At 34.1% G+C, this 25834-nt stretch overlaps 2 protein-coding genes across 2 annotated transcripts; one reads left to right on the forward strand and one right to left on the reverse strand.

The window, feature by feature from the left end:
* Nucleotides 1-2284: 2284 nt before the first annotated feature.
* LOC107459489 (uncharacterized) lies at nt 2285-4062 on the reverse strand. Its single transcript, XM_016077715.1, has 2 exons — nt 2794-4062; nt 2285-2716 (listed from the first exon to the last, which is right to left on the reverse strand). Exons 1-2 carry the CDS (start codon nt 4060-4062, stop codon nt 2285-2287), a joined length of 1701 nt encoding a protein of 566 aa, XP_015933201.1.
* A 2693-nt stretch (nt 4063-6755) lies between these two features.
* On the forward strand, nt 6756-12638 carry LOC107459778 (protein GRAVITROPIC IN THE LIGHT 1). The gene is made up of 3 exons (XM_016078038.3): nt 6756-7078; nt 7591-7747; nt 10426-12638. The coding sequence occupies exon 3, from the start codon at nt 10448-10450 to the stop codon at nt 11879-11881; it is 1434 nt and encodes a 477-aa protein (XP_015933524.1). The 5' UTR covers nt 6756-7078; nt 7591-7747; nt 10426-10447; the 3' UTR covers nt 11882-12638.
* Nucleotides 12639-25834: the final 13196 nt, after the last annotated feature.

The raw sequence follows: 25834 nt of genomic DNA on the forward strand, positions 1-25834 counted from the left end.
CATACGATGTTATGGCGGTGTGTGACGTCCCTGATTTATTTTGCGGTGGTCGAGTGGCATCAAGTTGATAGAGTGTTACCGCAGTTTGGTGGCGTTCAGCCCCCATCGCGTCCCGCCCTGAACATCGACTTCTTGATGTCGAAGGACGGGAGAGGAGGTGACCGTTGGTTCCCGTCGCACTTACCTGACTGGCATCTTCACTGGCAGGAGCGTGCGGAGCACATTTTACAGTTCGACATCGTGCCCGATCCCGGCCCCTCCCATGAGTTCTTGGCATGGTGGCATCAGCATGGAAAGATGTTCCTTTCACCGGAGATGCTCTTGGGGGATCCGAGAGGTATTCCTATTCCGGAGGAGGCTACGCAGAGGGGTGCAGGCCGAGTTCCAGAGATGGACCGAGTCGACGATGTTCCTGACAGACGCCGTATTGAGAGGAGAGCCCGAGTCGGGACACGTCGTAGCCAGCGTGAGGTAGATTGGTTGGAGCAAGCTATGGATGACGTTCACGACGCAGTTAGGGGTGGCGGGAGACGACGTGGTCGTGGAGGCAGGAGGAGAGGAGCTGCGCCTAGGGAGGCTGCCCATCAGCCTGGGAGGGATGCAACTGGAGGAGGTGATGCAGCGGGGGTTGATAGGCCCCATCAGGGGGTCATGATGGTGAGTGGTATGGATCTGGTATGGGAGATCCCACGAGCCACGCTGACGCTGGTGGTGTGGGTGGACCTCTTGGAGATTATTTTGTCGATGTTCCCGGTGACGATCAGACCCTCCAAGAGAGTACTCCATGGGTGAGTCCGGGCTCCATGTTTCCAGACTTCCTTGCTAGCAATGGCGTTGTTGCCAAGTTCGGTGGACCGCATTTCCTTGAGGATATCAGGACCATCATGCAGGAGGATGAGGCTGCACCAGGACGGGTTCACACGTCAGGGCCACAGGCACCGCTAGACGTAGATCTGAACGAGCCACCCACGGTGCCTCCTGTGCATACCTTTGCCCTTGGTGGGACACCTGCATCGGCCCAGACTCAGGGGTCACATTCAGTTGCCGGCCCGTCATCATCCAGACCCGTCCATGTCCCGCCGAGGACCCCGACACAGGCAGCTCCTGATGACGACAGCGACTCGATTGAGGACGAGGAGCCACTTGTACGGCGACCACACAGGACACGGGTTCCACGCCGTTGTTTCACGGGGTCTCACCTCTTTAGATGACTTAGGGACATTGGTGTATGTCGTGTTGTTATGTTTATCTTATGTACCTTCTTTGTTGGTTATCGTTCATATGTATGCTTTCATTAAGGTATTTGTTGAAGCAGCAGTTACTTTCTAATTATGTTATGTATTATCAGACATCCCATTAGCTTATGAACTTTGTTTTAGAAACTTAAATCCATAATTAGACTGACATTCAACTTTCATAACTTATAAGTTACAACTTAGTTCCACGTAGAACACTGGTTGATAACTGAAGTAAAATACATGTGTTGAATGTAAAATAAATAAAACCAGACGCAGCAATGCTTCTACTCATTCCCAACTGTCCCGGTGTGTCGTCCGACTTGAGGACAACTCCGACGAGTGTGTCCGGGCTGCCTGCAGAGGCCGCATCTCTTTGGCCGGTTCAGATCTGCATCATCCATGTTGGTGCGAATACGTGTGGACCTTGGACGACCCTCCTTCGCACGCCTCATGTTCGGATCCGGTATAACGGTAGGCCCGACATAGGGTGGCCAGAAACCCTCCGGAATGGGAGGTGTAAATCCCATCTGGTAGACACCGAAAACGGAACTAAGGCAATAGACTTGGTGGACGTAAGGCTGCCAAGTAAGACGTGAATAAGCACAGCATGCCAATGCGTGAGGACACGGGAAATGAAGTGCTTGGAAGTATTCACAATCACAAGTCTGAGACCCCAGTGAGACCCTGTAGGTACCAAGTGAGAATGAACCTGTTGGCGTTGTCTCTGCCACGATGTACTCCGAGTTATCCCTGTCATAAACAGTCACCGTGAAGCACCTGGCTGTCTTCAGGTTGGCCTCGATACACTTTACTAGGTATTGACTGAATTGTTGTCTGGTACCCATCTGAGCCTCGGCCTCCCTACCCTTATGGACAAATAGCTCAGCTAGCCTTCCGTATGTAGCCTTCACTAGCGAGCACACAGGGAGGTTCCTTACCCCTTTCAGGATTGAATTGACACACTCTGATATATTGGTCGTCATGTGCCCGAATCTCTGACCCTCATCACAGTACTGTGTCCACAACGCGTACTCAATTCGGTTCGCTCAGTCACACATTGCCGGATTCTCGGAGCGCAGGATGTCAAACCAGTAGTCAAACTCCACCTCGGTCTTCGCATATGCGGCGTTCACAAGAAGCCTCCGGGCATCTTTTCCCTTGAAGGTGAGGGCGAAATTCGCTGCAACGTGTCGAATGCAGAATGTCCGGTATGCAGACGGAGGTAGCCATCCCCCATCAGGTGCCTCAAGTGCTGTCTTGATGCCATTGTGCCTATCTGAAATAACTAACAGACCTGGCTGAGTTGTCACGTGCTGACGGAGGTGGGAGAGAAAGAAGGACCATGACTGAGCATTCTCACCCTCAACTAGTGCGAATGCCACAGGGAGTATGTTGGAATTCCCGTCCTGTGCAATCGCCACAAGCAACGTTCCCCCATACTTGCCATACAGATGGGTTCCGTCAATACTCACCAACGGCTTGCAATGACGAAATGCTTCGATTAAGGGGAAAAAGTCCAGAACATCCTATGAAAATAAGCCTGAGACTCGTCCACCTGTCCACCCACTCGAACAGGGCAGGTCTTAAGGACTGCTATAGTGCCAAGCATAGTCAACTGAACTCCTAAGACCCACCGAGGGAGCTCGTTGTACGACTCATCCCGGTCCCCGTAGATGATTGCGACCGCCTTCTGCTTCGCCATCCACACCCTCCTGTATGTAGGCCTAAAGCCAAAGTGAGCTGCCGTTGCATTTAGAAGCACCTTGATGTTCACGGATGCGTCAGCTCTAACCATTGGCATGATGAATGTCACTATCACGTGGTAGTCCAAGCTCCTATGGTCGCTGGAGATGGAGGTGGCAAGACAGGTATGCGGCCCGTTGTACCGCTTGACTTCCCAGATGCCCTTACGTTGTCGGAGGCTCAGCCTAATCAACCATGTGCACCCATTCCCAAACTCAGAACACTTTCCCACGTACCTGCGATAGTCAGACTCAACTACCTTGTACTGTACCCCTCGGCGGATGCTGTACGTCTTGACACTCAACAGCGCCTCATCTTTATCCTGGAATTGTTGACCAACCTGGAATTCTGTCATACCGGCAGACCCTTCGGTATCTCTAGCGCCAAATCCAGCTAGCTGCCCAGGATGTTCGTCCTGCCTCATGGCATCCAGATCCAAAGATGAAAAATGGGGTGGGTACTGATGTGTGCCAGAACTAGAACCACCAGTAGGCCTTATCGGATCACTCGCTCCAACATCATCGTCGCTTTCATCAGCGATAATATCCGGCTCGACTTCATCATCATCTGGATCATCACACAATCCCTCTCCAACACCAGCCGGTGGAGGACACTGTACTTCAGTCGGATGATGTTCCCCATATCCAACCTCGTCTCCAACATTGCCGCTGAGATCAACAGCAAACGATGGGGAGGCGGCAGGCTGGACCGCTGCCTCATACATTGGAACGGAGGAAGAAGCAACCGCAGGTCTCGAGCTCGAACTGGCCACCGTGGCTATAGTGTTGGCATTCCGGTTCGACCCACCAGAGCTAGATACTACGTTGACGAACTTCGCCAACAGCTCTGGTGTCCTCACCTCGGAAAACTGCCTACGAGAGAGAAACATGACCTGCAAGTCCTCATCACTCCCGATCGTGAAACAATCATACTTCATCGTATCGTGGAGCACCGTGATTGGAATGCGATAGAAAAACTTCTTAACCCTTTTCACTCCTTCCAGACCAAGTTTGCCAAGCACGGAGCTAACGAGAGCATCGTAACTGGTCGTTGGGCTCACGATAATACATAGAGGATCCATATCTGTGAACTTCACGCCAGACCGAGTTTTTCTCTTAATCGATCCTCTGTGGTGTACTAGCACTAGAAAACTATCCTCACTAGCCATCTCACCTCTTTGTTCACAGCAACATGATTTCCCACCATATATATAGAAAACCACTCCAAACTAATTCAAATCAACTTCATTCGCACCATATATATATATAATTCAAATCAATTACATTCGAATTACCCAGTATTAGTAATTCGAATCAATATGTCTCGAAATATGCAATTCTTCACCATTTCATACTAATTCGAATTAATATAGTTCGATTTATATTTTGGTGGTTCGAATCTTATTGATTCGAATTACGTGTTAGTTTTCATGCATAATTCGAATCAAATCGATTCGAATTACGTGTGACTATGCTTGCATAATTCGGCCCAATTCAATTCGAACTACGTTGAAAGATTGACAAATATTAATTCGAATTCAATCAATTCGAATTATGTGCGAGGCTAATTCGAATCCTATTGATTCGAATTATATAAATATCTAATCTGGTGGATTATTGTAACAAAGTTTGATTTGGCGGATTTGGATAAATTTGAGCTCAAAATAAATTTTTGTGAAATTGTTAAAGCCTGGTGAGGTTTCACTCTTATGTTTATCTTCAGAAAATATATTGTGCAATTATTAGGAAATAAAATTAAACAGTCAACAACAGCTTGTCAAAACTATATTTCAGAAGTCACCGAAAAAAAAAATTTCAGAATTCAGCAAAAGCTGTGTTTATGGTAGGTATACGCAATAATCAACGAATAGTATCAGCCAATAGAAAATTAGAAAATGCCACGTGTCAATCTTAAGATCACTGGTACACTCATTACGTATAAATGCGCAACACGGAAACTTTCAGTCTTTAAAATCAAGCCGTTCATCTTCTGAAGTCCACCTACGGTCTATGTAAGATTGGAGGATCCACAGGCACATTATAATTATCAAATCGTACAATAGGTATAGTGAAATCCCAATAATGCCATCCTAACTTTCCCACTTGCTCAAAAGAAATAAAATATTCTTAAGCCACTTGTTAAGAAGAAATTTTCCGTGCTTTGACGGATATTTAATTTATGATGCAAGAAAATTCATAATTTTTTTGAGTGAAAATATCCTTTCAATTTTCGAGAGAGAACAAAATTACACTTTTCTCCTTTTTATTTTCAAAACATACTTTCTCATCTCCTCTATTTTTAGATCATTTTCTTGAAAAATAAAGATACTAGCATACTACAATTCCGTTTAAGTGCACTTTCATTTTAAATAAACTAATAATAATGTTAAGTGTAAATTAAGTTAACTATTAAAATTTATGATTAATATTAAATATACTTTTTAATCAAAATTTAAGTTTTATCATTTTCTTATACCAGTATACTCAGTTACATTTCGTATTAAAAAAATGAGACCGAGTTTAGCTGAAAATAATTGTTAATGTTATTTTTTAACATAAAAAATAATTAATTTAAATTATAATGATAATTTTGAATAAATGATATTTTGAAAAACATAATAATATAAGGAACGATAAGAATTTTGTTAAAAATACAGTACAAAAGGAATTGTGTTAAAAATTAATATAATAATAAATTTAATATGATATTTTATTTTTTTGTACAAGATATTATCTTTAAAACCTTAACTAAAGTAGTTTTAATAAATTTATTTTTAGATTAAAGGGTAAAGTATATTTTTTATTTTAAAAGTTTGACAAAAATTTTAAATATATCCCTATTTTGTTTTAATTTTATCTTAAAAGTTTTTATTTGTATAAAATATATTTCTGATGGCTAATTTTCTAAAAAAATTAAGACCAATTCAACGATAATTTTATAAGAACAACCTTTAATACAAGCAAATCAAGCATAATTTTTGTAGATTATTATTAGATTGGTCTTAAATTTTTTAAAAATTTAGCCGTCGAGGGTATATTTGATGCAAGTCGAAAATTTTTAGAATAAAATTGAAACAAAATAAAATTTAGGACTATTTTTGAAATTTTTGATAAATTTTAGACCCTAAATTAAATGATTAGAATGTTATATTTTGCTGAAAACATAACTTCGAATAATATGAATAAAAAATAAGCTTTCTAATAATTTTAAAATGTAAAAAATAAATAATATTATTCTTTTTCTAAGAAACAAATTATTTTTGTATTTAATAAATAATTTTTACATTTCATTTAAATTTTTTATAAATATTTAAAATATATTAAAATCTGAATTTTAATTTTTTAGAATATATTTAATGTACGATTAATTTATCACATTTTTAAATCATTAAAAAATTTACTTACTATTCATATTTTTAATTATTTTTGTAAATAATATAAACTATAGAATATCATTTTAATAATTTATCTTTATTTTTATAATCAAAATCTAAAGAAAATTTAGCACACAAAGGAGTCCAGGACCAGGAGGATCAACTATCAAGGGGTGGGTATAAATGTAATATAAAATTTACAGAAAGCGACTCGACCTTTGTGACGTTTTAAATTCCCAATGGCTACTCAGAATTTAGGACTTCTTATTTTATTTTATTTTTTATTTATGTCCATGTCCTTTTTGGTCATTCCAAGCTTTCTCCCTATTTTTTTTCCTGCTCTGTTTCCAAGCTCTGTCTCTCTTTTCTCTCTCTTACTATTTCCATGAAAATCTCTCTCTCTCTCTCTCTCTCTCTGTCTCTCTCTCTCCATTTATATTTATAGATTTTTAATTTTTCTCTGTCCTCCAGCTGTGGTATTTCTGTCCCTCAGAACCGAAGAAGGGTAATAAAACTCCCTTCCTCAGAACCCCACTGCTCTCTCTTCTCTTCTCCAAGGGGCAAGTTTTTCCGAAGCTTAAGAGCAAAAAACAGAGGAACCATCATAGAAGAAACACACACAGTACCTTAGAAACAAAGCAGGAGGAGTCTTTTGCTGGCATTGAAACAGTTTATTACAAAAACAACCACACGCACACCAAGTGTTTGTTGGTTTGATACAAAGGTTATTATTTAACTCTTCAAACATCACTGCTCCCCCTTCCTCTTTTTGGTTCTTTTTCATTTGTTGGGCTCCCTTCATTCTTCTTCACTGTCAGGATTTCACAATAAAGTTTTTGTTAATCAGAAACTTAATCAATGAATCGCTCACTCATGGCGTTTCTGTTCTATTCCTGAGGTGAAAGCTTGCGTTTTTCTTAACCCTTTTGGGTAAAGTTTTCATCTTTGAACACGGGGTTTCTGACTTTCTAGTTGGATTCTCATGTTATTGTTTTTTTATTTATATATAAGTAGATGTTACTGTTGATGATCATGCCCTATTATTATTATTATTATTATTATTATTATTATTATTATTATTATTATTATTATTATTTTGGGTCCCCGTTTTTTGGTGTTATGTTGTTGTTGTTTATGTTTGGAGCAAAGTCTTGTCTGTAATACCATTTATGATTTTTTGGTGTATCTAATGGTTTTCTTCTAACTTAGTTCCTCTTGGTATGTGTTTGGTTGCAGGCAAGGTTGTGTTTGAAGAGGGGTCATTACTTTGGGAGAACAACAAACATAGGCAAATCTTTTAAATGTTTTCTTGAGATTTACGTTTTCACAAATGAGAAGTTGACAGTTATACATTGTTTCTCTTCACCCAATTTCTCGTGATATTTCGTCAAAGGTGTGTACAGATTCTCGTTTATTTTAAGCTCTTACAACAATTTTGTGGTTTTTGGGATTTTCACAGCAATTTACTGCATTTTTTACTTCAACTTTTTTTCTCTATTCCGCTTTTAAAGGAAGAGTGTGGGAGCCACTTGGAGGCCATACTCGATCTTATATTGATAAAGTTATAGGAAAAATAAGTTATAAAAAAATATTTCCATTTTGTGACATGCTTAATAGAATATGCTTTTTGTTCATTATTTTGGTAATACGGTGTGATTTATTTGCCTTCGTTTTTAGATTTATCTGTCTAATGGAAGTTTTAGTAGAAAGTTTGCTAAAGTTGCTATATTTTGATAGTTCTTACTTGTTTGTATTCTCTTTTATGCATGTTATCTGGGTGTATATTTTGAGCTACCTACCTACTTTTATTGTTCTTTTTAGAGGATTAATATTTAAAAAAAGAATATAACTATTATCTATGTTAATATCTAGTAAACTTTATACTAATTTTTATACATGTCGATGTCTAAAATAATAGTATGCTAAAAAAATAGGTAAATTCTCTCTACAAGGTGAAATGTGGATTTTGAAAGCTCTAGAGACTAGAGAATCTCATCTTGTATGATTTTGACTTTTTTTTTTTATCATAGCCATGTGAATGTATGTCACAAATGGGTATGCTGAAATGATATTACTTATGTGAAGCTATTTTGTGTGAAATGAGAATTTATGCAAATGTTGAATTTAGGGAGAAAACAGTCAAATTAGAGAGTAGTGTGGGGGCAACAAAGAAATGATGTTACTGTTGCAACAGTGTTTATTTATTTTCCATTGTTGTAGGCAGCATAGGTGCTCAGAGAGACCGTGATTTTAGTCACGGGAAACATTACTAGCCTTTGAAAGATTAATTTGTCTCTGATAAATTTTAAGTACAATCATCACCAATGTCTCTCTGCCTAAATTATTGTCCCTTTTTGTACAATGGAATCTTAAAAATATTTATGCTTCATATCTTTTATGAAATTTTCTGAAATGTGAACCCCACCAAAGGAACCCACCATACACTTAACACTTATACATATTTATACAAAAAACTATTTGATATAATTTGTACAGATTTCAGAATTTATTTAGATTATTATAGTTAGTTTAATTTATTTTGTATAGTTGCCTCACCTACAGTATGTAAGGCAATATATCCCAGTAAAGGTACATGAAGCATTTTTCTCCCATGTGCTGATAAATTTTCAAAAATATAATGATGCTAAAGTTGGAAGTTCTTGTCAGATATTCACTTTGATTTTGGCCTATGTCAAGTACTATCTTACTTTATAGCAATAATAATCTTTTTGATCTTGAATATGCAGTTACTCAGGGAATCCTATGGTCTTATGATTCACACCAAGTCACCAACTATAATGTGTTTACAAGAAAAAAAAAAATTATTTTGATACAAGATATTGTAATAAATTTTTACATTTTCATCCAATTACATGGTTTTAATTGCAAGATTTCAAAGTTAGTAGATAAGTTGAGTTGATGCATTCTTTTCTTTTCTTTTTACCCCTTAGAAATGATATTTGAACCATTTTTGTTTACACCTTTCTTGAACACTTTTTTTTTTTTGTGATATAAAAAACAATTTTTTATTTTTTCTGACTTCTTATCGACCATTTTGTATAACAAACGTGAAAGGTGTACAAGAGAAGTGTATACAAACGTCTTCATACACCACCGAAGTAATGCGTTTTTACTGATGTGGCAATTTATGATTGAATATTTATGTAATTTTTTTACTTATTAAATTAAAAAAAACATTGGTCAATTTTTCATTGATTTAGCAGCATTTGAATAGTCACCATAGAAAGTTGTAGTTTACCTTATTAGTATATTTATTTCATAATGGTGTGATGGTGATTGTGTTTAATCATGATTACTTTCATACTAATTCATGCCAAAGAATCACAGGAACAAACTATTTGACCTGTTACATATTACAAATAGGTCATGATTAATTGACTGATTGATGTTCCTACTCCTCCTACGCTCCTTCTCTTAAAGGGATAAAAAAAAAATTAAACCAGAAATGATCAACATGTCTAATCAATCATACAATAAAGTGTTTTAGAAATGATGATTTTGTTCCTTTTGCTGGGGGAGGATGTGATTAAATTGTTGCTTAAAGTTTAGCTTTTTCATCGTATGAAACAGTGTTCTTTGTTTTTTTTTTTTGATAATTTCAAGTGGCCAATTTCAATTTTAATTGCTGATTCATCTTAATAATATAACTATAAGATGCCTAGAATTTCGTGGATAAACTACTAGTCTGAACTTTAATGCATCTTTAGATCTTGCCATTGATATTCTTTTTCAACTCTTGCTTCCTATTTGTTCTTGTTAGCAACCACTTTTTGCACTTTTTATGGTAGGCATACATAATATAAGGGACTTTGTGTATGAAGAACAAAAAGAAGAAAAATTCTCTACTCTATTAAAGTCCTCGATCTGTGTGTTAAAGCATTTTGCTTTTCTTTTTAATAGTGTGTTCACATGAACATGTTTATCATTATAACCATCATCTTTGTTAACTTTATTATTATTTGTCAGTGGCTCCTTGTGAATCATACTATTGCATATTTTGGTACACTTTTGAACTGAACACATTTCACAATTGTTCATCTTGAGTTTCAGATATTGGTGACACTTTTTGTACATGGAATCGGTGAATCCATCGGCGGTGACCCCAAGCAAGAAGTTGGCCCGGAATTTTGCCAAGGTTCTTCATCTTAGAGCACTGATTGGGATTACGCCGGTTGATGGTTTGAAGAATGTTATATCTGATGCGAATCTCAAGGATGATGGAAACATTGGCAAGGGGACAATAAATTGGTCGCAGTCGTTCAACAAAGATGACCATGATGAAGAGCTTCTAGAAAGAGTGAACATGGAAGCTCTCCTTGCAAAGCTCTTTGCGAGCACTTCGACGGTTAAAGCTGCATATGCACAGCTGCAATATGCTCAGTCTCCGTATGACCCTGATGGAATTCAAGTTGCCGATCATTTGATAGTATCTGAATTCAAACACTTGTCTGAACTAAAGCAATGCTACTTGAAGAAGCAATTTGATCCTTCACCAGAGAAGGCTATCCTTGCAGCTGAATCAAAGGAGCTGCAAAGTGTCATAAGCACTTATGAGATTATGGCAAAGAAGTTAGAATCTCAGGTGCGACTCAAGGAATCTGAGATCATATTTCTGAAGGAGAAGCTAGATGAAGCTAACAAGCACAACAAATCAATTGAGAAAAGATTGAATCAAAGTGGCCAGTTATCTGTGCTTGACAATCTTCACATTTCAGGTTTAAGTCCCAGCCATTTCGCCACTGTTCTTCGCAGCACTGTTAGGTCCATTCGAAGCTTCGTAAGGCTGCTGGTGGAAGAGATGAGGTCTACTGATTGGGATATTGATGCTGCGGTTAACGCAATCGAACAAGATGTGGTTTACTTTGTAGAAGATCACAAGTGTTTTACGATCGAGTCTTTCGTTTGCAGGGAGATGTTTGATTCCTTCCATTTTCCTGATTTCTCCCTCCTGAATGAATCCCTTCCAGACCGGAACAAACGGCAGCAAGTTTTCTTCGCTCGGTTCAATGAGCTCAAATCCACCAAAGCAAGGGAGTTTCTTGCCGTGAATCCAAGATCATCCTTCGCGAAATTCTGCAGGGTCAAGTACTTGAAACTAGTCCACCCCAAGATGGAATCATCATTCTTCGGCAACCTGAGCCAGAGGAACCTCCTGAACTCTGGAGAAGGGTTCCCGGACACGGCATTCTTTGGCTCATTTGCCGAGATGGCAAAGAAGGTGTGGATACTACACTGCTTGGCCTTCTCCTTCGAGCCCCAAGTTTCGATCTTCCAAGTGAGAAAAGGTTGCAGATTCTCTGATGTGTACATGGAGAGTGTGAATGATGACATGCTCCTTTGCTCAGATCAGACAGTGGAATCAGATCCACAAGTTGCATTCACTGTGGTTCCAGGTTTCAGGATTGGTAAAACTGTAATTCAATGCCAAGTTTACCTTTCACTCCATCAAAGAACAACCACCACCACCACCAAGGTGAAAAAATTCAACTCCACAAGGCAAAGGTAGCAGCAACTTTTGGTCAGAGGCACTGACCCCACAACATGTACTCTTTTTTCTCCCTGAGCTGACTCATTTTCTCTTACAAGAAATACTTCAATTATTTTTGAAGCGAACACTCGCTTCAAAAATATATATACTTGTTTAAGAAATATTCAGGGCCTAACAAAAGATTTTCGTTAGTGTCCTGAATATCTCTGAAACCCGCATTAAATAATTCTAAAAGCATACAAGTGTTTCTCTTCCTCTCGTCGTTGGGTAAGGTGTCGGAGCAAAAATTGACCAAATCCGACGCCAAATCCAACGGCGTGAGAAAGCCAGTTAGCTCGGTGTACAAAGGAAGGACATAATGCAGTATTACAGTGCATGGCTGAGTGTGTTGTGGGGACTCATGACTGTGGCATGGTTCAATGGCAGCATAGCATTGTCCACTTGTGTTTTGGCCATTTTGAAAGAGAGAAAAAAAAAAGGGGAAAGAACCGTGTGGACCGTTGCATTGGGAGTAACCCTTTTTTCTTTTTAGAATCTTTTTTCATTTTTTATTTTAATTTCATGCAGATTTATCAAAAACATGCCCCAAAATTTTGTTGATATCAGGCCAGTGGCCGGGATTGTCTAGCTGTTACGCATCTTTCATCAGACATTGCATGATATATATAAATATAAAATATAATAATATGTACATAAATTATATGTAGGTAGGAATTTTATAATCCGTAGCCTTCTTTCATTCTCTTTTATATATTCTCATGTTATGTTCTAATTCCCTCTCTTTTTGACTACTTTATTGAAGTTTTATTTTATTGCCAGTTATGTCCTTGGATGCCTCTAAATCTATGCATGCATGTGGTCTATTGTATTGTCAGAGGTATATTATACTTTCGTTCGCCTTCCGGAATGGTTGGTGTGGTTGTTGAGCTTCATAATTTAAAAGGAAATAAAAAAGAATATGAGAAATGATCTTTAATTATAACATTTAATTTAATTAATGTGCATTTTAAAGTTTTCTAAAGTCGCATGTTTTTTGTTTTGGTAAATGGCTAAATTAAATTTGATATAATATTTTATATTGACATTGTGTTAAATTAAAACTATTATTAATCAAGAATAAATGGTTATGTATATAAATGTCAATTTGTTTGAGAAGCATGAAATATCTCTTGGAAAAAGGTCTATTGTTGAATTCCATGTTTGCCCTTGAAGGTGTGAAAAATCATTTAATGTATCTAACTAGTATGGCACATTGGTTGTAAATGTATAATTGGAATTTAGGACCCCACATGATGCCAGCTTTATTGAGCAAGGTCGGTGGTGAAAGGGGCATGTGAATGTGAAGACAATATTTGCAAAACCTTTCTTGTCCCATAAAAGGAGGATTTGATATTTGATGAGGAAAAAAAGAAAAAGAAAATGCATCTTTCCATAAATAATAATGCTTTCCAACGGTTACAAATACAAATATCTCTAATAGTAATTTAATTTTCAAACATGAAAGGACTATATGATTTTGATCTTAGGGGCAAGCTATGTTTTAAAAATATTGGATAAAAGAGAGACATATCTTTTGGTAATTGTTTTGGGTCAAAATCCTTATGCTAATTTTTTATGACATGTGGCAAGGGTTAGATATAGGTTATTTTCTGAATATAATAGGGGTCCTTGTTTCCGTTCTTTATCTATAAATCATAGGCATCAACATGATTATTAGGAGGGGGGGCCAAGGGGCATTGAATTTAGGCTTCAATGTGGTCTGAGAAAGATTTCTTATCTTTGTTATAACACTGACATATAATCAAAGCTTGGTAGTTATGCAAGGATAGTGAAATAATGTCATAATATTTTATTTTATTTTCCCATCATGAGTTTTGTTTGGGAATGTCTTTATTAAAATAATTTAAAAAATTCAAGTTCAATAATATTTTTCTAATAAGGGTATTCTTAAAATATTTACATAATTTTCCAGAGGTTTTTTTCCTTGTTGATATATGACATTTTTTTTGGGTTTATGGTTGGCATCATTTTTTTTTCAAAATTAAAGCATGTGTTTAAATTTGGTGGAAAAAATAGGTGAGACAATCTGCCGTTAAATTAATTACTTGTACATATAGTTGGGCCTTATGTTTCCCTTAGTTATGGGATGTATAATATATTGTTCTTAATGCAAAAAAAGGTTTAGGGTTTATTTAGGAGTTGGGGAATGTTATTGGTGAAGTTAGCATAGTAAACTTCTAAAAGTTGTATTAAATGTAATACCAAAAGAAAATGTTGTAATAAATGTTTATAATTATTGGATGAGAATATAAATGGCAGATTTTGACAATGTAAAAGAAAAGATCTTAGTCTAGGACCTAGGTTGTATTTGGAGGCTAATTTTGACCTAAGTGAACTCAACCTTAATTTGTATTCTAAATACAATTTTCCTTTTTTTTTTTCCTGAGTCTTTTACAAACTAAAACAATTTATATTAGCAGTGAAAATCACATTCATTCCTTATTAAATTATAGTTTTTACCAAAAAAGTTGTAGTTTTTACCAAGTGTATCAACTACCAATTATCTTCGGCAGCAACTATTAAATTCGAACTAAATACATTGCAACAGAAATTCATTTTAGAATTTTTATATTCTGTATATATTTTTTTTGTTTTCATTTATTACATATTAGAGCTTTTATTTACTTTTGGTATGAGAATTCATGTTTATTTGATCCATTATATTTTGACATTATACAATTTTATATACAATATACCACATAAGAAAACAAATCTCTACAAGGTGGGCCTGTTGGGTTTTGAGATTGGACCACTTTATGATGACATTAACTCTGTTATTTGTCTTGATAATAACACTAACTTTAATTTGAGGTCTTAATCATATGACCACTATGCACTATATAAGATTTGTTGTCAAAGACACAAGCCTTGTGTAGAATCTAGAAGTTAGAGTTTTTCTTTCATTTTCTTTTTTCCCCTAAAATCTATTTAACTAGGTACGAGCTACTTTTCAGGTAGTTTCAATTTTTAAAACTTTTACGTGTATAGTTTTAAATTTATTTTAGTTTATTTGCACTAGTATATTGATTTTAGAATTTATTAAATTGGATTGTAGACACCAGAAAACAGTTACAAGGACTATTGGCTTTATATCATTTATTTATAGATTAACATTTTTATAATCTAGTTATTGAGTATATATTTTGTATTTAAGGGGACCAACTTGATGTATGTTTCCGTTTATCACTTTTTTTATATTAAATTTATTATTGAATTATCAATCATATACTTAAGGTATAACATGATTGAAAATTATTCTACACTTTTTTTCCATTAATTAAGAGTTGATTAGTAATATGATCATATTACTCTTAATTTTATATATATGGGTTTAGAATTTAAAATAAAATAAAATAAAGATATGTTCGAGTTATAACGCAACTTTTTTGTTAACTAGTTTGTCAATGGTAAACAGAAATTAATTTATTGATAATTTTATTTATAAATTGTGAAAATTTTAAATTTTAAAAAATTCTATATGCAAATAGAAAATTAATCTTCACCTTCTTTCTTATTCCTATTATCCTAATTTTTATTTTACTATTTTCACTCTGACACCACACCACACTGCATCACTATTACTATTTCCTCTACCATCACCAATATTATCAACATCACCTTAATTAAGTTCGTATTTCCAATTTTTTTTTCTTTTTCCACATCCTCCAAAGAGAAAAGTATCACCGTCCTCTTATTCATTCTTCGTCAGATGTCATCAAAAGTCTTTATGTGGCTTTGCTTTTTCTTCTTGCAATATTCTCTAGAAATAGTTTCTTTTTCCACTGTTGATGATGATTTTTAAAAAATTAATAATTTAGGAGTTTAACAAACCGCACTAAATAAATTTTTATTAGTATTTGACAAATTAGTCAACCGAAAGGCTGCATTCACTCAAAACAAGAAGGACATGGGCATGTTTAAGGAGTCGTGTTATGTTTTCTGTTAATGAAGAGGAACTGAGTTTGAATGTTTATTAAAAATTTTATGTATTTAGTGTTTCTCCTGAAAATAAGAATCATATAAGTAAACATATATAAGAACCACTCTAAATGACTATTTTATTGGTAGTGGTAAGAAAATAAAATCAACTTATTATTTTTTATTTTTTTATGTAAGATTTTTTAAAAATCAAATTAGTCATTAAACAATGAAACTTGAAGTTTAAACGTTTAAATATTTAACAAGATTCAACTAGATCTCCAATTTTAACCAAATTTAGCATTTTTTTTCATAATTTTAGATAAATTAAGTGATTAATTTTTAGTTAATTTGACTGACAATTTATTTGATCTGATTTTTATAATTATGGTTTCGTGTTAGTATTAAATAAGATATAAAAACAATTCCTACACAATTCAAATGTGTTTTTTAATGGTTTGAGAGCTAGCATTGTAAACCAAAACATTCCTAAATATATATATATTTTGCGGGAACTAATAAAGGAGTAGTTTTTGCATATTGTTTGTTATAAGAATTTCTAAAGAGATCAAGAATGAGAGTGAAAAGAAAAACAGAACAGAATATTAGTGAGATTGATAACCTGCTGCATGCACTCATACTCCACTTATATATACATATATATTCTCTCTTAGATAGCGTTTGGAAAAGAGACAAAGATTGAGAGACTGAGATTGAGACCGAGACTAAAAAATAAAGACAGAAATAAGTTTTAGTATTATGTTTGGTATAAAATGAAAGATAGAGATTAAGATAAGGATGAAACTCTAATTTAATTTGCACAAAGGGTAAAGTTAGAATTAATTAATTAAAATGAGTGTATTTTAGGTATAAAATATTATTAAAGTTTCAGTCTCCGTCCCAACAAATTTGTCTCCTGTGTCTCCACTTTTGGAGGTACTGAAATACTGAAATTTTAGAGATAAAGACTAAAATTTTAATATCAGTCTCTGAACCAACAAACATGATACTGAATTCCAGTTTTTTAGTCTCCGTCCCAGTACCTCAAAACAAACGCTACCTTAATACTTAACCAATATAGACTCTAGCGTAACTAATTAACTAACTATTACATACACTACTAGTGAATGAACTCATACTATGTACGAAAATTAAAAATTATATTATACATACATAATATAATATGTATCATTAATCGAATTTAATTAAGATATACGAATATTCTTTGATGAATAAGAAATTAAAGTCATTTTTTACATGTTAATTACTAATGTTAAAAAGTTTCTTTATATCATATTACATAATAAAAAACACTTTTTTATATTAATTTGCTATTGAGCTTATATATTGTCAGTACCTGTCTAACACTGATAACATAATAATAATTGTGTAGCGTAACAAATTCGATATCAAATTGTAAGCCAAAAATTTAATCATATAGAGATATTTAAACAAATAATACACACTTAAATATAGTTATACTAATGTAAGATTTACAACTAAATATAATAAAATTGAGTCGGTTATATGATATACTAACTATACAGAAAAAAGAATTAAAGTTCAATGGTAGAAAAATTACATGATTAAACACATCTATAATCCAACATCCTTGAATATAACAATCTCAAATGGATATGTTGATACAACTTTGAATATACAAACATCCCCAACTTACAACTCGTAAACAGAAACAAAATTTATCCATCCAAAATCAAACTTAAATTCAATTTGTCTACCAGAATTATTGAAAAACTTAAAGTGGAATCTTCTATTAGTGAAAGAGTTAGGACCAATTATCTTAAATTCAATTTGTCTACCAGAATTATTGAAAAACTTAAAGTGGAATCTTCTATTAGTGAAAGAGTTAGGACCAATTATCTTAAATTCAATTTGTCTACCAGAATTATTGAAAAACTTAAAAATGGATGATACAATAAATCTAATCTGCATATATCAACCACTACTTAATGGATAAAAGTTGAGAATCTTCTCAAAAAGACTCTTTGGAGATGTATTTGTGTAAAAAACTATCAATAAGTTCTACTTTATTTTGGACACTACTCCGGACCTAAGTGTACCGTCAACACCCAATCCATGTAACACAATAGATTTGAACATTAAACATTAGAAAAAAAATGGCAAAAATAAAAATTCTAATATTTTACTATATAATACATTAAAGCTCTTGAAGAATATAGCTGAAATGTATGATTCATTAATAGTTTACATAAACAAATTGCAACAAATAATACCTACATGAATCCATACTTAGTATAATGAACACATTACTAAAATTATAACACATTAGATAACCTAATCTAATACTAAACTATTAATAAAGGATTTTTGGATAGTGAAAATCCAACGTGTCATGATAGAAAGAGTTTGAGAGTTGGACATTTTAAGGTATTCTCTGCACAGTTAGTTCACGTGTGATCTTTCATTCAATCATTTATTTTTTTCAAGTAAACATTGCTTCTTATTTTCCACAAAACAATTTCTTTCTTCAATTAATTCTCCTTCATCCTTTGCTTCAATATTTATTTCTTCTTCACCTAACAAGTATCAAAAATAAAAAATTTTAAATTTGAATGAAAAAAAGAGGGTATAATTATAACCCAACTTTCATTGTTCATTAGATTTGTATAGTTGCTTCTTCCCTTATTTTTTCAATCCGTTGCCGTGGTGGCATTGGCATTGCAATGAACATCGTGGTACGAATTACAGCGGTGGATGAGATGGCAACCACTATGGTGGAGGAGGAGAATGTGGAGGTGGTGGTTGTGGCGGAATTCGCAGTGGTGGTGGATTCAAAGGAGAAAACAGTAGAATAAAGCAGATTAGTGAAAAAAACTAAGCGGCAATGATTTAGAGCACTGCAGCAAGACTAAGTAAGCATAGAGCACATCAACGACGAGAAGAACAGAGTGGTGAAATATATTTATTTTCTATTATCATTTTTCTTTTTTGATATGAGAATTCAAAACTTCAATGTTGTTTAATGTTCTGATCAGCTAATGTCTCCTTAAAATCCAATTAGATAAGAAAAGCTGGTGGTGTCAGGTGGAAGTCCATGTCTGATGCTGTGAGCAAAGCAAACCTGTTCTTGTTTTTTTTGTTATCCTTTTCTCCAGATAACTATTATTTTCACTTTTATTGTAGTTGTTGTTTTATGATTTACTCTCTTATTTATTGTTATTATCAGTTTTCAGTAATAACTATTTATTATTCTTTTCTCCGGATAACTATTATCTAATTTTGCTGAATATTTCTTCTTCTTTTTTTAGAATGGATCATTATAATTCAATATATATACCATTAAAATACATATCTAACACTTTTCAATTGGAATTTATGGTAACACCTCCATCAGTTTTATAATTATATAATTACAAACTTCATGAAAATTGTTTTATGACTTATGCAATGAATCACCAATCTTGACCCTTATAATTATAAATAAATTTTTCCAAACATTATTTTAGTCATGAATGTTTAAAAGCTATTAGTTTAATTGGGTCCAAGTCCTTTTTTCTATTTTTTGTTTTTCAGGTTTAAATATGTACTTAAACTTAAAAATGTTGGTATATCATAGTAGAATGGAAAAGTATGAGGAGCCAATGAAATACTTGTACAATATATACAATAGAGGTTTATGGAGTATTAGAAATATAATTATTAGTGTTACCTTTTTCCATCAGCTGAAACTTTTGGGATGTGTGGTATCATGACATGTTATTAGAGTGCTAGATTCGAAAGGTCAAGAGTTCGATCCTTGGTGAACCTGAAAATCAGTTTAATCTTTTGGAGAGATGTTTATTATCCCTAGTACTCGAATGGTTATTCTAGATAGTATGAGAGATGTTCATTTTGTAACTCAATAGCCTATTGTACACATTGTACAAATAGTCCATTGTCTCCCTAGCTGGATCCTAGTAGAATATATGGGAGCAAGTAATACTAAAATTTGTGAAAAGATGATAGTTTTCTTCTTTTTCTTTTTGGTAATTGAAGGTTTTTTAAATTATTTTACATCTTTGTGGGTAGATACAATGTGTAAAAGATTAGTAGAGAAATATTTGTATATTAGTTTTTTTCTACTCATTTGAGATTAATTACTTTAAAAAATGAAATCCAAAAATTTTGTTATATATGTTAATAATATTTTTTCCTATCATCACTCTTTAGTATAACTATTATATAGTAACACTTGGCCCCTCTTTCTCTTCTTTAGTATAATTTCTATATGGTCACTGTTTTGTTTTTAGTGATTGAATATTTTATTTTATTTTTTTATTTGTGTATGTAATGCATAATATTGCCAAGTTAAGAATTGCTAAATATAATTTATCATTTACCTTCATTAAATTAGTGAAAATATATTATAATGATTTTATGAAAATATGTCTTAGGAATTGAATCAGATGATAGAGTTTACAGCATAGAGAGCATTTTAAGTGCTATAAAAAGAGGTAGAAAACAAGATTTACTCCAAGAATTGAGTATAATAGGAACTCGGTATTTACATGTGTGTGAATAATACTTCTGATTCAGATCTTATTAAATGTTCTATACTTCTAAAAAGCAAATGTGGTTCACATATTCAATTCCTAAAGTTTGATAGAGAATTTAGTTATTGAGCAGCTAGATAAAACATGCTTTAATTTAATCTGGTTGTTGTATTTGTAAATTGAAACTTTATTTATACTTGATTTCTCTTCTTATGTGCTTTGCTTAGTGTATAGCCATAGATATTTCAAACCAACAATTTTTTGTACATGCATTAAAACTCAGAAAACAAGCAGCTGCTAAAGATAGAGATCTTGGATCCCTCACTACAAGGTTTTTATTTATTTGTGCCAGTTTTTTTATTTGTGGAAGTTTATAACCCCACAAAATAGTTTGTGGGGGTTTCAAAAACCCCCAAAATTTGAGGTGCCACGAGATCTTTTGTGGGAAATTTTTAAAAACCTTCACAATCTATTCAGTGAATGTTTTATGTGTGTTTAGTGGAGGTTTTATGTTAGACTTTTGTGACAATTTTAAATCACTTTTGTAGCAGTTTAAAACCCCCACAAATTAATTTTTTTAATTTAACAAAAATTAACTATTTTGTGAAATTTTAAACCTTCACAAATCCTATAATTATTTATTTATTTTTAATTTCGAATCATTCATTAATCTTATTTCATTTATATACTTTCAAATTAAAAATTATTTTTTAATATCAAAATTTAAAAACTAAATCTTTTATTATGTTTGGTAAATAAAAAATTTAAAAGCTATTTGGTAGCCAATCCAACGTGCTAAAGAAGCTAGTTTGCTAATAGGATATTATATTGCTAAACATATGAAATTCTCATAAGATTAACATCTAAATGCAAACTTCTATTCTACATAAATCGATACAAACACTTAAATCAATAATGAAGGATGTCAACTTAGAGTATCCAGAAGCATTAAAAGAGGACCGACATGAATTTCTAAGTTTTTTCACTTCCTAGTAACCATATATTTTATGACATCCTGGATCCTATAAATAAAAGAATATGAAATGATTTCTATGCCTAAAAATATATTTATTCTCAGCACCTCAAAGCAACAAACCCAAGTTGATGCCTCAAAAAATCTAAATGATCCACAATATTCACAAGAGCTTTAATCGCATAATCCTTTAATGTCTCTACATATCTGCAACACTGGTGCGGTATTTTATAACCCACAAACTAACCGATAAGTGCATCGCGTCGTACCAAGTAATACCTTACGTGAGTAAGGGTCGATCTCACGAGGATTGATGGATCAAACAACCATGATTGATTGATTGGCTTAGTTAGGCAAACAAAAAAAGGTTTTGAGATATTCAAAAGGTTTAAATTTGAAAATATCAGAAGGCAGGCATGCAAGTAAATAAGTTGAAGATAAAATATTGGAGAAACAGTTAAGGCTTCAGAGTTATCTATTTTTTCGGATTAACTTTTCTTACTAATTATTTTAATCATGTAGGATCTAATTTATGGCAAACTATATGTGACTAGACCCTAATTCCTTAGACCTTTCTAGTCTCCTCTAAAATTTATCGACTGCCAATGCCTTGGTCAATTAATTCCAATTAGAGGGTGAAGTTCAAATTCCAGTTTATATGCCACAAAAATTCTAATTACCCAAAAATAAGAGGATTATATGTCACGTATCCTGTTAAATCTAAATAATTAAAATTTAGAAGAAATTGTTTTCAAGCTGTTGTTCAAGTAAAGAGCTTTTCCAAGATTTACAAGAACTCAAATAGAAAGCGGGTCATACTTCCGTTCCACCCAAATTCATAAAATAAAGAGCGAAAACAATTCTTAAATTATAAATCCATACATGAATTAAAATAAAAAAGCAATAAAATCAATCCATACAAATAGACAGAGCTCCTAACCTTAACAATGGAGATTTAGTTGCTCATGGAATGTGGAATGTAAATTTGTATAGAATTGGAAGTTCTCCGGGGCCTTCCAATAGAAGAGAAGTCTCCCCTTTTTATAACTAATCCTAATTAATTTAAAAATCTAATTTTTAAATTAAAATAATATATTTTCCTATTTTAAAAGCAAATTTGACTTTAAATCAGAATTAACTAACTACTCCGCGTCTTGTAACGTGGGGACCACTTGGCTTCACTGGATCCGCGCCTAACTTGGGTGCTAAAATGGGGCCTAGAAATCACCCCAGCGGTTTCTGCGTTTTCTGCACGTGGCGCATGTCATGCGTACGCGTCAGTCACGCGTACGCGTCGATGGTCTTTTTCCTGAGTCACGCGGATGCGTCGGTCACGCGCACGCGTCGCTGTGCAATTTCTTCAAATCACGCGTACGCGTTAGTCACGCGCATGCGTCGCCATGGAAAGCTCCAAATCACGTGCACGCGTCAGTCACGCGTACGCGTTGCTCCTCGCTGCCATCTTCTTTGATTCTTGTGCTGCAGAAACTCCATCAAATCCAGCCGAATGTTACCTAAAATAAACAAAATTGCAAAAGACTCAAAGTAGCATCCATATTGGCTAAAAGATAATTAATTCTTCATTAAACTCAATAATTTAGATGCAAATTCACTAGAAAAAGATAGGAAAGATGCTCACGCATCACAACCATAACACGAAAAAAGAAAACAAAATAAAGATGGGAATAAGGGATATAATACTACCATCATACATATATAACAACACGTAGAAAGTAACTCACATTTGTTTTTGGTCATCATTGGGGTATGAAAGTTTAAAATACTCGACAGCTGAGTATAACTGTGATATGAGATTTTTCAAATCCTAGGAAGTGATAAAAATATGAGAAATAGTTAGCAAACAAAATTATACAATAAAACCCACTTGATAATAGAATCTTACACTAGATTAAAGCAAGAGATGCATTATACAAACAGGCACTAGCCATGAAGAAGGTATTATGGTCGAGGAACAAACTTCGCCATATAAAAGGACATTAAATACGACTAAAGTACATTGAGACCATCATCAAAGATCAAGTTCTGGTACATAAAAATTTCATCATCAGTTGAAGCTTCTTGAGACACATGTTCTGCCACAAAAGTGGTGATCTGCCCCATGAATGAAAATAATAGAAGCAAGAACACCTTATCGATAAGAAAGAAAATGAATGACAGTTAATTCAAATTCATGGTGGTAGAGTGGTGAAGATTAAAAAAAGATCAAAAATAAAGCACTGCCAAAAGGAAAAAAAGAATATCAAAACCAAGATTAGTAACCTTTTAGAAGAAGATTGTTGAGAAAACTTCAAGCCCTTGATAGATAACATATGCTGACAAAGAAATTAAAAAAAATACTATAATTAGAAGACGGATAAAGTAGGAGACAAACTCATCCCTAACAACTAATAAGATACCTAAAGTTGATTATCTAACATAATGGTTGTTTAAAAAAAGTGTATACCATAATTCAAAAACAGAGCTTTAACAACAAAATCAACAGCATATAACATAAATTCTAATTGATTTCTTAAATTATAAATTCTAATTTCTTAATTTTATTAACTTATAATTAATTTCTCAACCGTTGTACCTAACAAATCTCAGCCGGTACTGCCGGTCAAATTTCCAGTACTTGTTTTTATGCATAAAGCTATATTTTCTGACTCAGAAAAATCTACTGAGTCCAATATCATATTTAAATCATCAAATTTCGATTGCTAATTTTTCGAACCATATTCGCTCATATTTAATTTATTATTTAGTTAATTACAATTTGACCGGATTTTACATCTTACCCACCTTATTTAAAATTTTGCCCTCAAAATTTGCTCTTAAGTATTCATATACGCCCTCTCAATACCAAACATCCTCATATCATTCATTTTTCCATTCTCCAACATTAACTCTTAACACACTATTTCCAATTCCAGCTTAAGCTATATTTATCCATTTCACCCTTAGCTTCTTCTATGTTTCTCTCAATAACTAACCAAATGTCAAATTCATCTCACCCTTCATGAAACTTTTCCTAAAATCGACGCTCCCCACCCTTCATGAGTTCCCTCGAATAGACCTCATTACAACTTCAACGTTTCAATTCAATGTTTTGCGAATGCATCATCCAAAGACCAACAATTTATCCATCACAATTTAAGCACAAATCCAATTACACATTTAATCATTTATAGTAATACAACTATTTCAGAATCAATAGCAAAAATTAAATTTAATTACCTACGAATCCCTATTGGCATTAACTCACTAAACCTTTCAGGTATTCAAACCTAAAGTATTTCTAATCATCTTCTACAACTCCTATTTGCAACTATCCTATTTTAATATTTTTGCAAGCTTTCGCTGCATCACTCTGATCATTAGCCACTAAGAATCCAATTATGCATTCATGTCACATTCCCTTATTGGACCACAAAACCTAGGCCCACTTCTAAGTCCTCTCAATCTGACCGAAACAGAGCTTACGCTCATCGTAAGACTCATCCACAACCTCTTAAAAATCCTTTATCTCCATACTCACATTACCTAATTGTTCAAAACCTATAATATCTATTACCTAGAAATTAGTCATTTTCTAATTCCTACACAAGTGCTCAATTTCTAGAACTTTCATTCCAATTCAAATCCAAACTATACCAATGCAAATTACAAGCCCCCTCTACCCTAAATCATCAGGGTCGCACCAATTCAAGCCTAATTAAAACAATTATCTAACCAACTATCCACCTCCAAGTATTTCACTCAATAATCCAAAACCAACACACTGATCTCATATATACCACTGTCAAGATTCCTGTCTCGGCGTTCCCTCATCAGTTCGTTCTTGGGAACTCCTCCCTAAGTTCTTCACTCCTGCCCATGAGAAGCCATTTGGATTTTGTCTACACCAAACAAGCGATATCAAGGTGATCAACCTCAATATCTCAAAGTATACATTGAAGCATGATAGCGCGAAATTGTGATCAATACTTTTCACAAATCAAATAATCCCCGGTAATGAATCCAAAAACTTGGTGTTTAATACCATGGCATAAACACAACTTCGCACAACTAACCAGCAAGTGTACTGGGTCGTCCAAGTAATAAACCTTACGCGAGTAAGGGTCGATCCCACAGAGATTGTTGGTATGAAGCAAGCTATGGTCACCTTGTAAATCTTAGTCAGGCAAACTCAAATGGATATGGTGATATGCGAATAAAATATAAAGATAAAGATAGAGATACTTATGTAATTCATTGGTAGGAATTTCAGATAAGCGTATGAAGATGCTTGTTTCTTCCGTCTCTCTGCTTTCCTACTGTCTTCATCCAATTCTTCCTACTCCTTTCCATGGCAAGCTTAAGCAAGGGTTTCACCGTTGTCAGTGGCTACCTCCCATCCTCTCAGTGGAAATGTTCAACGCACCCTGTCACGGCACGGCTATCCAGTGATTCTTTTGCGTCTGTCACGGAATAGAATCCAGGGATTCTTTTGCGTCTGTCACTAAC

The sequence above is a fragment of the Arachis duranensis genome, chromosome 7 (assembly GCF_000817695.3).
Source record: "Arachis duranensis cultivar V14167 chromosome 7, aradu.V14167.gnm2.J7QH, whole genome shotgun sequence".
Classification (NCBI taxonomy): domain Eukaryota; kingdom Viridiplantae; phylum Streptophyta; class Magnoliopsida; order Fabales; family Fabaceae; genus Arachis; species Arachis duranensis.